Below are 15,585 nucleotides of genomic sequence, written 5' to 3' on the forward strand. Positions count from 1 at the left end.
TTCATGTTGGAGCTTCTCAGAATTGAATTAGTCACTCTCTTGGAAGGCAAAGCAGATTACTTTGAATGATGGTGTTGGGCTAGTAGGGGATGATTGGTGGCCCCTCTGTTAGCATTAAAGATCACACCCATTGTTCCAGTGCTCTGTCACGATATATACTTCTATGTGTACGGTAATCATGCAGTGGAATACATCTGGAAAGTATTCACAGCGCTTCATTTTGTTATATTACAGCCTTATTCCGAAATGGATTTAATTACCTTTTACACACAATTTTTTTCAAATTTATGAAAGAAAATATCTATATATAACCGGTACGTGAGTATTCACATTCCTTGCTTAATACTCGTTGAAGCAGCAATTACAGTCTCATGTAGTCTTGACTATGCTGCTAAAAGCTTGTTTCTCCCATCCTTCTTAGCAGAACCTCTCAAGTTCCATCAGTTTGGATGAGGAGCTCGATGCGCAGTCAGAGATGTTTAATCGGGTTCAAGTCAGGGCTGTGGCTGGGCCGCTCAATGACATTCAGAGTTGTCCCGAAGCCACTCGTCTGTTGTCTTGGCTGTGCGCTTCGGGTCGCTCTAGCCTGAGTTCCAGAGCGCTCTGGAGCGGGTGTTCATTGAGGATGTCTTTGTAAATTTATTCATCTTTCCCTCAATCGTGACAACTCTTAAGTTCCTCCCTCTGACAAACATCCCCACAGACGGATGCCGCCCCCACCGTGCTTCACTGTAGGGATGGTATTGGCCAGGTGACAAACAGTGATTGGTCATTAGATGAGTTAATTGAATGTAAACTTAACTTCCATTTCCGGATGATGGAGGCCACTGTGGGCATTGAGACATTTAATGCTGCAACAATTTTTGCAATGTTTTGTAGAAACCTCTCAAGGATGATCAGTGGGAACAGGATGCACCTGAGCTCAAGTTTTGAGTGTCGTGGAAAAGGCTGTGAATACAAAAATTGCATTTCTACATTCCTTATGTACATGTTATATCTTCGTTCTTTATTTTAAATATTTTTGCAAAGAATTCTTAAAAATTGCAGGGGGAATTTAATACATTTTGGAATAAGGCTTTACCATAACGAAATGTGTAGGAGGTGAAGCGCTGTTAATACTTTCCGGATGCACATTACTCTTGAAGAATAACGGTTCTGACTAGCAGTCATCCCCCACACACACCCCCCACACCCCCAATGTCATAGTCGTCCCTCGCTATGGCCAACCACGTGTTGCAGCAGGTTCACAGTGCACAGGTGGAGAAACCCGGAAGAGACCGTGTCACACCGCCGGGAAGGATGGCGCTGCTGAGGGCGGGGACTCCGTTGTTGCACCTTCAGAGGAACCGTCTCAATGTAATTTAATCAACTACCTGACTGTTTGGATAACCACCAACGCTACATTTATTTTCTCACCGACACTTTCTAGCCTCAAGTGACTTTGTACGGGCGGAAGTGACGTTACCGGCAGCCCGTCAAGGGTTTACAGTAGAGAAGCCGTTACCGCGATAACTGGCTGATTGTGTACGCATAACGTTACCGTAACGCTACTTTTACATGTGAGGGCTGAAGCTGTAAGCTAGCTCGTTGCTAGCCTACGGTTTGCTAATCTACGGTCTAGCAAATCTAATTTGCTAGTGCTGGAATTCCTCAGTTCGGTTGCTCACAGGATGCTGTACACATGTATGACCACGCAGCGGCGCTGTTGATCTGGGTATATATTATTTTGCCTTTGTTATTATAACTCAAACGTATTTGTCTTATTTCTTGCAGACTGTCTCCATCCAAACACTTGGAGTGAGATTAAAACAAACGTGTCCAATTCAAGTGAGCCATCTCGATCATTTGGTTCTTACAGTGAAAAGTGTACCAGACACCATCAACTTCTATTCCTCTGTCCTTGGCATGGAGGTCGTCACTTTCAAGGTGCTTTGTGCATAAATAGGATGCATCATTATTACTCATTCGAGTATTCGTAGAACATTCGCCAATAGGTCTAAAGTTGTCTAGTGTCCTTCATGCATTATTTCCCATTGATCAGGACAAGTTAAATAACTCTTTTGAGAGAACCTCCACTAGATGTCAGGATTGGATTGCATGCCGGTTGATTGCATCCGTCTCCTCGCTGCGAGCGACTTTTCAACATTCTCAAATGTTGTCTCCTCATTCTCAAGGGAACCCGCAAGGCCCTGACATTTGGGCAGCAGAAGTTTAACCTTCACCAGCTGGGTCAGGAGTTTGAGCCCAAAGCCAAACATCCAACTCCAGGTTCTGCAGATCTGTGCCTCATCACCAGCACCCCCCTGGCTACCGTAGCTGCACATCTGAAGGTTGTGCACCTGTCTCCCACAGGTCTTGAATTGAATTACTAACGTCAATCATGAACTTGCAAGATGGTTACTCTCTTCTGTGCAGGTTTGTGGTGTGCAGATCGAGGAGGGCCCAGTGGAAAGGACCGGAGCAGTGGGAAACATCGCCTCTCTTTACTTTAGAGATCCAGACCACAATCTCATTGAAGTGTCAAACTATAACCAGTCAACATTACAGGAAACTTCTTAAGTGTCCTGAGGTCAGTGTTACCCCCAAATAAATATACTTTTCCCTGTTGCCTGGTACTTATGACCCCATAACGCTCTTAGGGCCCTGTCAAAAAAATGCCATCAGTCTCACCGCTGGTGCTGATGGGCTCATCTTTAATTATTAGTCCTTGTTGGTCGATAGAAACTGACGGGTTCAAAGATTGGAATGATTCTTCAATTACTTCCCATTTATTGTCAAACTGCACGTGTTCTCCTGCTACATTTTGAACACGCAGGGCTGATTTAAGAATATTCTTCTGTTTTCTCTGTTGGAAGCACCAATACTGGCGAGTTTCATTCAATTGAAAGACACTAACAACTGCGGACATCCACTTGGTTTTGAATGATTAACTGGCTGGGGTTTACCTAGTAAGGGGTAATTTGCTTTACTTTGCAAACACACTATTACTTTCTTTTACGCACATGTTCACACCAGGATTTATTTCTTCTCGGAAAATACAGTTCGTTGTATTTCCTCATACAGCTTGTGTTGAAATTAAAGTTTAGTGAGCACATTTTCTCTCACATTTATTTTCCTTCAATTTAATTACCCACACCGTTTATTTTTGTTGGTGCTTTTATTAAACAATTAAAAAAACTTTTCAAAGGGATACTTTTGTTGTATTTACTTGTTTATGTATTTAGTTACATGAATTTACAAGTCCACGCATCAAGCATTACCATGATACTATTTTATAAAATGATTAATGACAAGAAACATTATGCCCAAGAGATGTTTCAGTATTTGCATCATATATAAGATATATTTGTGTAGCTGTCTGTAAGGATTCAGTGCAGATGTGAGAGAAGGGCGCAGCAGTCCTCCCGTTTGTCCATCTCCTCCACTGCATCAATCAGCGCCTCCACCTTCTCTGAGGGGAGCACAGCCCCTGCGTTGTTTCTGAACTTCTTCCTTAGGCTTTCATTGCTCAGCGGGTTGCGCCAGTGACCGTAGAAGGTGTCGCAGCGTCCTCTCAGAACCTCACCCCCAACCAGTGTCACCTGGATTTCGCCATACATGCTGTTGAAACTAGCTGGGTTGTCTTTGGGATGTTCAACGTGAACACGGCTCAGCAGAGCGAGCAGCTCAGGGCGTCTCATGGAAGCGGGTGAGAAGGACTGCACATTCACTTCCCCGTCCAGGAGAGCGGTGCAAGCATTGAATTGGAACGAGTGACGGGCCTCATGCTCAGACTCAGGGAATGGCCTGTTGATGTACTTTGATTTGGGAACTCTGAGCAGGATTTCTTGGACTTTAGCTTGAGAAACAGTGCCATGGTCAACGCCCACAAGAAGATTATGGACAGAGGCCGCAGCATCTGCCACGAAATGCATCCCCAGATGTGCAGGGAAGCTCTTAAAGCCAATGTCCTGCTTCTCTAGCAGAAACACGTGGCCATCAGCGTCGGGTGATGGTATAGGCTGCGGCACATAGTCTTCATAAAAAGCGCTGAAGCCGGCCACACCTGCGACGGCATCAAGGATCAAGGGACTCGCTTCGAGGCCTTGGGAGGCCAACAGAGCAGCCTCCAGCCCTAAGCGCGAGGCATTACCGATGTGAAGGGGTTTGGACTGAGTGGCTGCATTGGCCATTGGGGCTCCTGCTAGAGAAGCAGCTATAGCCAAGGCATGACCGCACTGGGAGTGATCCAAAGATAAGAGGCGAGCACATGCCGCTGCACTTCCCATGGTCCCCACCACAGTTGGAGGGTGAAATCTGGTGGTGAGAAGGACAAAAGGAAAATACTGTTACTTTTCTCTTAAGTTATGATCTCCTCAACATGGCTTATTGTGCTACACTTGCCACAGTGCCCATGGTGTCCTTGAGATGAACATAATTACATACCTCTCACGGCTCACAGACACCACTAAGGGGCTGCACATTACACTGCACTGGCCTCCTTGTAAACCAGCCTTTTTGACTCACTTCATGAGGTGCTTACCTCTTTGGGATGTTCTGGGCCTCATTAGAGAATCTCATCAATCTGCCCTGGATCTCAAGGCCGACATTGAATGCCAGCAGGAAATCCAGACCACTGGGTTTACTGTTAGCAGGCAGCATGTCACTGAGAGCTAACACAGCAGGAAGGACCGCTCCCGAGGGATGAGTGGCAGGGTGCCATGTATCATCAAAGTCCATGGAGTGAGTCTGCACAGATCAAAAAAACACATTTTATTTATCATAGTAAACGTGATCACAATGCTTCATGAAGCTAGTTGTGAATACTTAAGTTTTTATTTATGAATGGCACATGTCAATGCCTACTGTTTGACTTTAGTGAGCAGAGAGATAAACACACTTGTCAGATTGGGCCAATCAAATTTTCAATAATATTGAGGGAGAATATGACCATTTGGACCCATCCTGGTATTTTTTGTCACCTAATTGGTTTATTAATTTGCTCTGTGAATGTTTACGGACCCGTCCCACATATTCATACTCACAGCCACTCCATTGACGAAAGCCGCAAGTATCGGTGAGAGTCTGGTGCCCCCGCGGCCATATACAGAGCTGATGTGATCAGGGGCATACATGTGCTGGAGGGAAAAAAGAAGGATATTTTTACATGTACATTAATTACATATATATATATATATATATATATATATATATATATATATATATATATATATATATATATATATATATATATATATATATATATATATAATTAATTAATTAATGTTACTTCATATCACTCTTCAGTCAAAAGCTGAGTAATTTCTTTTGAAGTTATGTGTATAGCCGTCAACGTCAACGACGATAATATTTTTATTTTGTATTCATTCTTCCACACGTCTATTTAACTGGGTGCTAAGGTCAAACAGCTTGGATCATGCTTGAGTAAATACCATAAAGTTAGTTCTTCCCCCTTTGACTCACCTGGCAGTGCCGCAGCACCAGCTCAAACACGTCTGTTGTGCTCCCGATCAGACCGACTCCGATGCTGTCCAGCACCATCCTTTTGCTGCGGTGGAGCACGACGGGGGACAAGTGTTGGGGCTTTACTTCACTGATGAACTTCCCATAGCTGGCTGTGACGGTGTCCTCCGGGGCAGGGCGCTTCAAGTCTGCAGGGGGAAATTGTGAGAAATGTAGTCACCAAAGATAAGATTAGCCGTAAGTAACCATGACTAGGTTTAGAAATGTTGTTTGTAATTCTGATTGCGACAGAAAGAGGATGAAGATCATTTTACCTTCCACTGCAGACCGATGCAGTCCTCTGACAGCCCAAACTGGTCTTATGGTTTTCTACAGGAAAATAGATAACACATGTATGCATCATACTTTTTATCTGTAAACAACCACAATATTTGCATTACAGATTCGTTAGAGGTTATTTTCTCCCTAAAAACGTTTGTGGACATTGGCCTCACAAGAATGAATATTCAGGAGCATATTTCTGCATATTTAGAATAAAGAGTCTTTGTGCCCGGTATGATATGTGTGACATGTTCCTAACACTTCCAGCTACAGATAGATTTTATAGTTTTGTATTGAATCCTGCACTGGAAGTTAAACATTTTTAAGCATAACATAAAATGTACAATTATATAGATCCTTTTCATAATATAATATCTATACATTTGTTATTACCTGTAATGTGGAGATCATGGCTTCAGTCTGTTGTTGCTCTTCTTTTTTCTTAATTATAAATGTTGCAGGTTTGCAGTCAACTGGTTGTTGCAAAGATGCTGATGCTTTTCAGAATGAGAGGTTACCAGCATATATAGTCAGTATCACGGAGGCTACCGAAACTAATCTGGGAGGGACAAGTAAGGCAGGTCTTTCAGTCACATAACCTGTAATATCTAAAGTAAATTTAGAAATTTAAACAATGGTCATTGTCATCATCTTTCTGATCTTTATGTTATCATTATTATTCCTCAAGAGGGGAGGAAGAAGGGCTTCTATTGTGTAAGGTGAGGGAAAGTGACCTGTGAGGTCACGGGTAGTGTTGGTGAATTTCAAGGAACTCCTCCTATGGGCAAGGAGAGGCTTTTAATGCCAAAGTGCCTTAAGAAGAACCACTCGAGTTCATCTGCCAGAGTGTCACTCACCAGGTAAGTCTTTAATTTAATTTTCTGTATTCATCATTTTCACAAAAACATTATTTCATATTCAAGTTATAAAAATAAATCTAATTGATCAATGATATTAACATGCAGTTCAAATGATGATGATGCAAAAATTAAACCTAATATAATCAAGCAATATGTGTATGTGTGCATATGTAATATATAATGAACATAAAAACCATTACCTGTATTTTAGGTTAATGTCAATATATCTGTCTGTTAATTATCAATGAAATGCTTAATTCCGCGGACACGGACTGCTTTCGTTATCTGCACAGGGAAGTTGAATGCAGCTACTCCACTGCGTGTTCCTTTTCCTTTTTTTAACCTATTTGACTTAATGCTGTCAATGCTTCGGGGACATGAGGCAAACTTTGCTTTATTGAGTTTTTAGTATTCAACAATTTGTCATCTGCACTTTACATTATATTTATCTTCCTTAAAGTTATGATGGATTTAAATATTTTATTAAACATAATACATTTAAAATTCAGACCTTAAATATAAAAATAATATTTTACTAAGGATGATGTAATAAATTATTTATCAAAATAAATCAACCAATCGTAAGACAATATTCTCAAATAGTGTTTGGGTGATCTCTGCATTTAATATTGCATGTTATATATATATATATATATATATATATATATACACTTGCTAATTATGGTAAGTACACTAATTATTATGGTTATATGGGAAATACTAATATGTTCATGGATATGTTTTCTGCTTCATTTGTTTTATGATCTCAGTGGAACGGCTTTTCAACAGAGACATGATGACAACACCAGACGGATTTCCAGCCAGTTTCTATGGCGAACCAGGAGTCTTGGGAATATTATCTAATGGGATCAGTGCATTCCTCGTACTTCTACAAAACTTCAATACAGCACACACTGGTATTGCACCAGTCGGGGTGGAGAACATACTTGCAGGTAAAAGTTTTAGAAAATATGCGGTACTTATACAATAAAAAGTAAGAAAAACGTATCTTATTGAACTGGCTGCATGTTTTGAAGAAACAAACGAACAATACATCCACCAGCATCATTTTTTCAGAGCACATGCAGGCATTTTCCACCTCGTGTTGAGTACATTTCTTACCAGGAATAACAGTCTTAATATTGTCTATTACTTGTTTTTTCATAGGTGTTCATCTCATCCTCATTGGTGGTTTATGCCAAATGGTGGCCGGATTGCTTTCCTTTAGAAAGTACGACCATCTGAGTGCCACTGCCTTCATTGGGTATGCTGCTCTTTGGAGCAGTTTTGGTGCCACTCGAATCTTCTTTGGGGCCTTAACTGTAACTCCTATAACAACATCTGTGCCACAACAGATGAGCAATTTGTCGCTGTCCACCAACATGTTCAGTAACATATCTCTGAACGCCACCACTGAGATCCCAGTTTGTTATTTATACATGTCCTTAAAAGAATCAGCCATTGCTGGTCTGGTCCCCTTCATTCTTTTGTCCTTTATCCTTGCGTTTTGCTCTGCCACAGTAAACTACATCATGCCTTTTGTTTTCGGAGCCATTACTGCCACATTAGTTTTTGAAGCAGTGGGTATGGTATCAAGTTCCTGGGCTCTCGTGGTCTCTGGGGTTCTGGAGTTGCTCATTTTGATTTTCGCCATCTATGGTTCAGCTGTACTGCTCATCAAAGGCTTGACTCAACGTCTAGCCCTCAAAGGCTTCGGTACCCCCCTCTTTAATGTTCTCCTCCTAGGGACCGGCAACTCAGGAAAGGCCCAGAACCTTGGCCAAGAGAAGAAGAAAAACACAAAATATGCAGAGCCCATGGCCTTGGGTTTCTTCTGTGACACAGTTGCCCCCTTCATCTTTGCTTTCTACAGCTTTGGGTACATGAAATCCTTTGGTTTAGGAGCCGCATGGATCTCAATCATCACAGTTGCCCAGCTGTTCTCCAGCTATTATGCCCATCTGCGTCAAGACTGCTACCACACAACTAAGTTTGGTCTTCATGCAACATATTGGCTGATCAAGGCATGGGATGAGTTTGTGGTATCTGCTCTGGTTTTGGAGGACACTATTGTAATCTCGGGAAGGGCAATGATGGTGGGAGATTGGTTCTTTGTGATGGCAGGCGTGGTGCTGTGTGTGGCAGGCCTCAACACAGATGTCCTGGAGCTCATCCACAACATGCTGTTTGTCCTGCTCACAGTCGCCACAATCCCTCAGATTCCTCTCAAGGGATACTACATCTTTTTTGGTATAGCATGCTCCCTCTTCACAGCAGTCTCCCTGTATGGTACTTTTGCCCGTCTTATAAACAGCATAGCAGAGAAGGCTCTAATCCGCGTAGGACCACAGCCCATCTCTTCTGACCAGTTGAAGAAGGCTTTGAACTGCTACAGGGCCGAAAAGGGAGACCAGGAGTCGCTTCCCCAAATGGACCAGGCCTCAGACGCTCTATTCTACCTTTTAAATGGAGTTGCAGCCTTCTCAGCTCTCACTATAAATTCAGCGACCACAAATCCCACCTTCCTTCATCTGACTGTCCCTTGGGTCTTAATTTCTGGAGGCATCATCCAGGCCTACGTCAGCCGTCTGCAAGTGACAGGAACTGGTCGGTTCGGGTCGGTCATCGCATCCATCTATGTAGCAGTATGGGCAACCTGGACCTGGTTTAGGTTTGCAGGTATGTCAATACCAACATGTAAATATCAATTATGATTAATGTTAATTCAATGGAAACCTATTGTCAATCAATCACAAACAATTCTGATCCCACATGTTTCTATTCCAGCTGACTTGCTTCAGTTTTCGAGACATGCGGCTTATGCTTTCACAGCAGGAGCCATTGCTCTTCTGGTCATTAATGCTTTCCTCATGCTGATTGGTAAGATCAACAAGATTCTTTTGAGTTCAAATGAATGCAATTATTATGTTTGAGATTGATTTCTTTCTTCCATCATCTCTGTCAGCTGCCTTCAGGAACCTAGTTTTGCTGTTTCTAACAACAGTCATGGAGGTTGTTCTGGTGTGTTTGCTGCTGTCCACTCTGCATCGACTGCCCCTTGGACTAGAAAGTATGTGTAGCTGAAGCCTCGGTTGTATTTTGTTTGACTTTTAAAGAAATACGGCTGAAATGTGAATATTATCTGAAAAAAAAATCCATGTGGTTATTGTCATTGTCTTTGCAGTTGCCATGCTTGTACTACTCACAGCAATTTGTATATATGGAGCTCTGGCATCACTGGTGAACTGCATCTTCTCCCAGAGGCTGCTACCTATGGGCCCTCCTCTAATAAAGGTAACCAATCAAGACACCCTTTGCATTTCTCTGCTAACTGAATAATGGGCTTTCATATTCATATACATAATTCCCCCCCAAATGTCCCTCTCTCAGGCGGAAGCGAAGGAGGAGTCTGCTGCAGAACTGCCCTGCCCTGTTCACCATTCCCGAATCACCAGTGGTCTCCTGAAGATTGCTGGCACTCTGGAGGCAGGCGGAGTGTGTGGTATTCCTACGGACACTGTGTATGCCCTGGCTGCCTCCTGCAAGAACCCTCAAGCTATAGAAAAAATCTACAATATTAAAGTAAGAGGGACAAAGGTGCCATTTTGGTGGCATTTAGAAGCAAAATTTGATACTAAGCACTAAATCCAGACTTTGATGTAAAATTCCTCAACCTCTGCACTGTGAACTTACACAGGACCGACCAGCCGAGAAGCCCATCTGCATTTGCATCGCTAATGTGGAGCAGCTGGTGACAGCCAAGCCTCCCTTTAGCCCTTTGCTGTGGGAGTTTATGAGGAATGTTTATCCAGGAGGCATCAGCTGCATTGTCAGCAAAGGAGACTGGCTACTCAGACTAGGTAAACCTTTCTGTTTTATGGCTGTATAAATAAAAGTTTCAGCCTTTACATTCAAATCACCGCCATTTCCCCTTACCTTTTCAACTCATTTTGAGTAGGAGTGGGACCAGCTTATGATCGTGTCGGCACCAAGGACAGCATCATGATCCGTGTCCCTGACCACACTGTGACGTGCCACCTGTGTGACATCACGGGGCCCCTTGCTATTACTTCGGCGAACCCCAGCGGAGAGCCAGACAGCACTCACCACACCATGGTCATCAAGTCAGTGTCTCCTCACAGAACTAACCTTTCATCTTTACTGCAGATTAATCTCAGTGTAGCTGTGACAAATGTGTGGCATTTTGCAAATAAACTACATGCACATTCAGTCACACATCTGTTCTTCCAACAGTCGACTGGGGCACAAGATTCAAGGGGTTCTGTGTGATGGAGACTCTAATGAAGTTGTTGCTTCCACCGTGGTCAACTGCCTGAAGATTGATGAAGGTCAGATATTCCTAGTACATTCTTTCTTTTTTTGTGTTTTCGCTGCCAATTTCTAACTCAAGCCTATTTAACCGTTTCCACAGGGACCATCGCCATTCTGAGAGAAGGCTGTGTCCCTGCCGAAAAAGTCAGACAGATATTTGAAAGAGTGAAAAGCACCATGGTGTGATTGTTCAGTGCCTAATTTCACTCTCTCAGAGAGCCTCTTCGTTCTATACAAGAACAGCAACATCTCAGAGACGCTTTAGAGTGTGTGAGAGTGAATGTGTATGTATTGCTGATATTGTGGATGTGCATAAATGTAGATGTCTTGGCAAATGCAATGAAATAAGCTGTTGGTGGACACCTGAGACACGAAGAACCTCTGCTGGGCTACCACAAAATAATGAAAATAAAGTGTTTAAGCTGTATTGTTTAAGAGAGAAATCAACAAAGGACCCTGTTTTCAAGCTCACTTTGCAAAGAAGGAATTTGACTAATGTATAAAGTGTGTGTGCCAAATTATTAATATAAATATCAAATTATCAAAAATTGTATTTTCAATTGATTCATTGTTTTTTTATAGCATTTCTCACTCTATTCAATAGCTCACAATTTTAAAGTGACAGGAAAGAAATGGAGCAAGACGGGGTAAATGAAATGCAAGTAAGGCCCCCAGCTGGAATTGAAACTGGGACGTAGCAAGCAGTTAGAACATATGGTGGACAATTCATAAAGTGTACATCCATTAATGGCTCAATGAATTGCACATCACTTGCAATTGCTTTTTGTCCCATCACTAGGTAAAAGAAACATGTTGCACAATTGTTTGACCCTCAAATTACACAGAACTCCGGAAAGATATATTGTATGTGAAGAACATTGTGAAGTTAATTCTGAAATAATCCGTAAAGACAAACAGTTCTTTGAGTGGTGTTCAGTAGCTGCAGTCTGTGTGTAACAGGCAACATGTCTGGTTTAAATGAGTTCAGAGTAGACGTGCCTTTATTGTGTCCCTTTGGAGAAGTTTTTGGTCGCACCATATGAATCTTATTTTTGTATTGCAATAAAAATCAAAATCCACTTGAAGAAGCAATTTAAAATAACAATGGCGCGTGGTGTCATTAACTTCAGTAGTTGAGGTGAGCACATGAGTGGAAAGACACTTTGCAATGTTGTTTAATGTGAAAACAAACCAGGACCATTAACTAAACTCAAAATGGTTGTCTAAGGAAGGAGAAAGACTGATATGTTAACGGCAGAATTTAAGAAACCTGAAAAGAGTATGAAAGTATCCTGATGTGTTCAACACCTGTCCTGCACCCGTCCAGAACCTGTCCTAAAACTGGCCAGACACAATGACCATTCTTCAATGACAATGAAAAGCACAGTGAACATAAAGACTGGAATGTCACCCCACAAGATTTGACAATAAATACAATTAATGTTTTTACAATTACTACATGTGTTGTAAATAGAATATAATAGTAGAGAAATATTTTAAAATGTAATTTGAACATGTGTATGTAAAATATCAAAGAAGAAGCCGTTCAAATGGAAGATGACTTTGACTGTTCAGATTACATCTTAACATATTTCCCTCATCAAGAAAGAAAAATGTGTTATCTTGATCTCAATGAGAAGAAAAAATGTTGACAAAATCTCTAATTAGGGTCCTCGCTACGACTAGTCGTAGAGGAATCTATTGTATTTCAAGGCATCATTATTATTATTATTAGGGTCCTCGTTACGACTAGTCGTAGAGGAACCTGTTGTATTTCAAGGAATTACTATTATTATTCTCCCACAGTCCAAAGTCCGAAGACATGCTCTGGGGATCAGGTTAATTGGGGACTCTAAATTGCTCATAGGTGTGTGAATGTGAGTGTGAACGGTCGTATTTCTCTGTGTTAGCCCTGCGATTGGCTGGCGACCAGTCCAGGGTGTACCCTGTCTCTCTCCCAAAGTTGGCTGGGATAGACTCCCCGCGACCCTGTGTGGAGGATAAGCGGTTTGAAAATGGATGGATGGATGGAAGGACTATTATTATTCTCTCCCGAATCATTTGCCTTCTGGGAGCCTTTATCATATCCAAAAAGTGACTGGTGAAAAATGTTGGGGTGTAAAGAAATTTGGAAAATACCACACAAGGCCAGTTTTTGCTCAGTCAGTCGATGCCCGATTAACACATGTGCTCTTGGACATGGTCTACAAAGATGTCAATCATGGTATGAGACACATAACTTCCAAATGACTTGGCCTGCCTTCACCAAAATTGGCAGGTACAATCATGCCAGCTCTGTGTCCTCTGAATACGAACCCGGTGGACTTAAGTTGTGGCCAATAGCCTTTTAAAGTTTGAGCATGTGGATCACATAACTGTTGTATAGTTGTAATAAGTACTAATGCTTTTCAGACCATTGTTGACACAATCTTTTTCTAGGTTTTGTAGCTTCATGTTCTGTAACTCACTTTTATTTCCAAATAAAGTAAATAAACGTTACCTGCTACCTGCGGGTCCTCGTTAATACACTGTCGAAACTATGATTATAATTCAAAATAATTTTATATCATACTGCGAACAAGGCGAGGCTGATCTCGACCCTCCCCAAACCTGAAATGAGTTTGACACCCCTGGCGTACACGATGGATGCTAACTTGGAAATTGCCAACGTTCCATTTAGTGGCTCATACAAGCATGCACGGGCATACTCTGCAAAGCTTTTGTCTCTCAATATAATGTATTCAAACCCGTAGCACTGAATAGCAGGGCGCCAGCTGATGAGCCCTTCTTTTTCCGGTTGTCTTTTGAAAGAATATCTCCTTTCCTCTCTGGTCATAGATCTTCTTCAGCCCTTTTTCTATTTACCCACGGTTCATGAATCTTGTTCCTCATTTTGTCACGCAACCTTCATCTCTAAGCCGCGAGACATAACCGCATGACTTTCTATGGGATCAATGGCGGTTGGTCTGTATGGTCTTCTGAATGGCAGATGATAGCCATTGCATGTTCACAGCAGCAAATGTATAGGTGAGATATATTGTGCTGATAAGACGAGAATATACCGATTGTAGACAAATTAGTTATTGTCCGCTTAATGCAACCAACTGTAAGGCAAACAGGTCACCTCAGGATAGATGAACTCACATGGTTAATGAACAGTTGATTGATGAGATATCACATTGGGCATAATTAATCAAGGTCCTGACAGTTACTTAAAACTATTAGTCTTGGGGAAAGAGAGACAGATATGCAGCCCTATTCATCTCTCAGTCTTTGTCTGAAGATTTTAGTGGACAAACTTTTGAGTTGCTTATCGATACAGGTGTTACACATGTTGACTCAAAAGCCTTGATCTTGAACGGCTACACACCTGTGTAGGGACTTGCCTTATCTTGTTTAAACAGTGTGGATTTCTTGATAACAAGACAAGAAACAACACTGCTCAAAGGCTTAGCGGTCATTGTTCTCGCAAACTATGGTTGCATATGAATTATTTCCTGCATTCTATTGTTAAAGGTTGCCTGGTAATCTCTAACTGAATCCATACCAACAGAAACACACAGCTTCAGACTCTTGTCACGACCATTTCCCCTATGTACTTGGGAGCTGCTGGCCATTTTGCCTCCATTTAACAATCACAAATCTGTCATTTTCTTCACATTAATGCGAATGCTTAGTCATACAGTATGTGGCCCCCTAGCTAAAATTAATTTGGCACCCCTGTTCTATAACAAGAGTGAATTCATTCAGACTTGCCATCTTGTCTTGCTGCGGTGTAAATTACCGTAAATATTGATGTTTAGTCGTCAAGTCTGACATGTAGATTGAACATTGAACATTTACATTTATATTAACTTTTAACGTTTACATTTACATTGAACATTTACATTTATATTATTTAACAACTTTGTGTTACTGCCAAACATTATCATTGGAAAAGTTATTGCATGGATCGAAGAATTTCTCTCTAAATGTTTGAAAAAGTGACATGAATATATTTTTTCATGACAATGCTAAATCTACCAAAATTGCGCAGAATTTTAAAGTGTGCAACATTTTACAAACGGCGCCCCATATGAGTTTGCAGATTCTGACATAACTAGAAAAATCTTTCGTCGATCAATGTTTCGTCGATCAATTAAACAATCCTGATCCTGCGTTCCTTATTCTTTGCACTTCCTTCACCTCCATCTCTCCACACTATCCACACACTGGGAAAAGGGTGAGGCCTTTAAACCTCTGCGCTAAATATGGGTTGATAAGATCTGTTCTCCCGTATTGTCTTTCCCCATCTGTCAGTATGTTTTTGCATCCTATATGCCTTTATACACACCCAATATCGCTACAACGTGAAACACCCTGATACAGGAACTCTCATTATTCACCTGCAGGACAGGACAAGTTGTGAACTCCTGGGTCGATCAGTTGAGAAGGGGGGGGGACACCAAAAACAACATGTAACTCCATTTAACAGTGTGTCTGATTGACTCGGTAAACAAAGGCTGGAGGTAACACCCATAGCTTATATGAACTGTATCTGCAATCATTACCCAGGCCTGCGTGCAGCTCTAACACAAGAGGACTGACCCTAGCTGCTGTTAGAGGGAGA

The 15,585-nt window shown here is 41.7% G+C and overlaps 3 protein-coding genes across 5 annotated transcripts; 2 read left to right on the forward strand and 1 right to left on the reverse strand.

The window, feature by feature from the left end:
- The first annotated feature begins 125 nt into the window (after positions 1-125).
- LOC120817037 (glyoxalase domain-containing protein 5) lies at positions 126-3,186 on the forward strand. 2 transcript variants are annotated; one of them, XM_040172796.2, is made up of 4 exons: positions 126-1,356; positions 1,774-1,926; positions 2,175-2,330; positions 2,416-3,186. In XM_040172796.2, the coding sequence occupies exons 1-4, from the start codon at positions 1,219-1,221 to the stop codon at positions 2,557-2,559; spliced, it is 591 nt and encodes a 196-aa protein (XP_040028730.1). In that variant the 5' UTR covers positions 126-1,218; the 3' UTR covers positions 2,560-3,186. The 2 variants fall into 2 exon arrangements, with proteins under 2 accessions (XP_040028730.1, XP_040028731.1); XM_040172797.2 differs by having other exon boundaries at positions 1,774-1,827.
- Positions 3,139-6,321, reverse strand: LOC120817036 (cis-aconitate decarboxylase). The gene is made up of 6 exons (XM_040172795.2): positions 6,178-6,321; positions 5,778-5,832; positions 5,464-5,651; positions 5,025-5,117; positions 4,523-4,728; positions 3,139-4,296 (listed from the first exon to the last, which is right to left on the reverse strand). The coding sequence occupies exons 1-6, from the start codon at positions 6,193-6,195 to the stop codon at positions 3,369-3,371; spliced, it is 1,488 nt and encodes a 495-aa protein (XP_040028729.2). The 5' UTR covers positions 6,196-6,321; the 3' UTR covers positions 3,139-3,368.
- Positions 6,322-6,365: 44 nt separating this feature from the next.
- LOC120817034 (uncharacterized) lies at positions 6,366-11,524 on the forward strand. Of its 2 annotated transcripts, XM_040172791.2 has the most exons (11): positions 6,366-6,644; positions 7,415-7,597; positions 7,812-9,323; positions 9,432-9,524; positions 9,610-9,714; positions 9,829-9,938; positions 10,035-10,226; positions 10,342-10,504; positions 10,603-10,768; positions 10,899-10,993; positions 11,077-11,524. In XM_040172791.2, the coding sequence occupies exons 2-11, from the start codon at positions 7,438-7,440 to the stop codon at positions 11,160-11,162; spliced, it is 2,682 nt and encodes an 893-aa protein (XP_040028725.2). In that variant the 5' UTR covers positions 6,366-6,644; positions 7,415-7,437; the 3' UTR covers positions 11,163-11,524. The 2 variants fall into 2 exon arrangements, with proteins under 2 accessions (XP_040028725.2, XP_040028724.2); XM_040172790.2 differs by lacking the exon at positions 6,366-6,644 and having other exon boundaries at positions 7,345-7,597.
- Positions 11,525-15,585: the final 4,061 nt, after the last annotated feature.

The sequence above is a fragment of the Gasterosteus aculeatus genome, chromosome 4, assembly GCF_964276395.1.
Source record: "Gasterosteus aculeatus chromosome 4, fGasAcu3.hap1.1, whole genome shotgun sequence".
Classification (NCBI taxonomy): Eukaryota; Metazoa; Chordata; class Actinopteri; order Perciformes; family Gasterosteidae; genus Gasterosteus; species Gasterosteus aculeatus.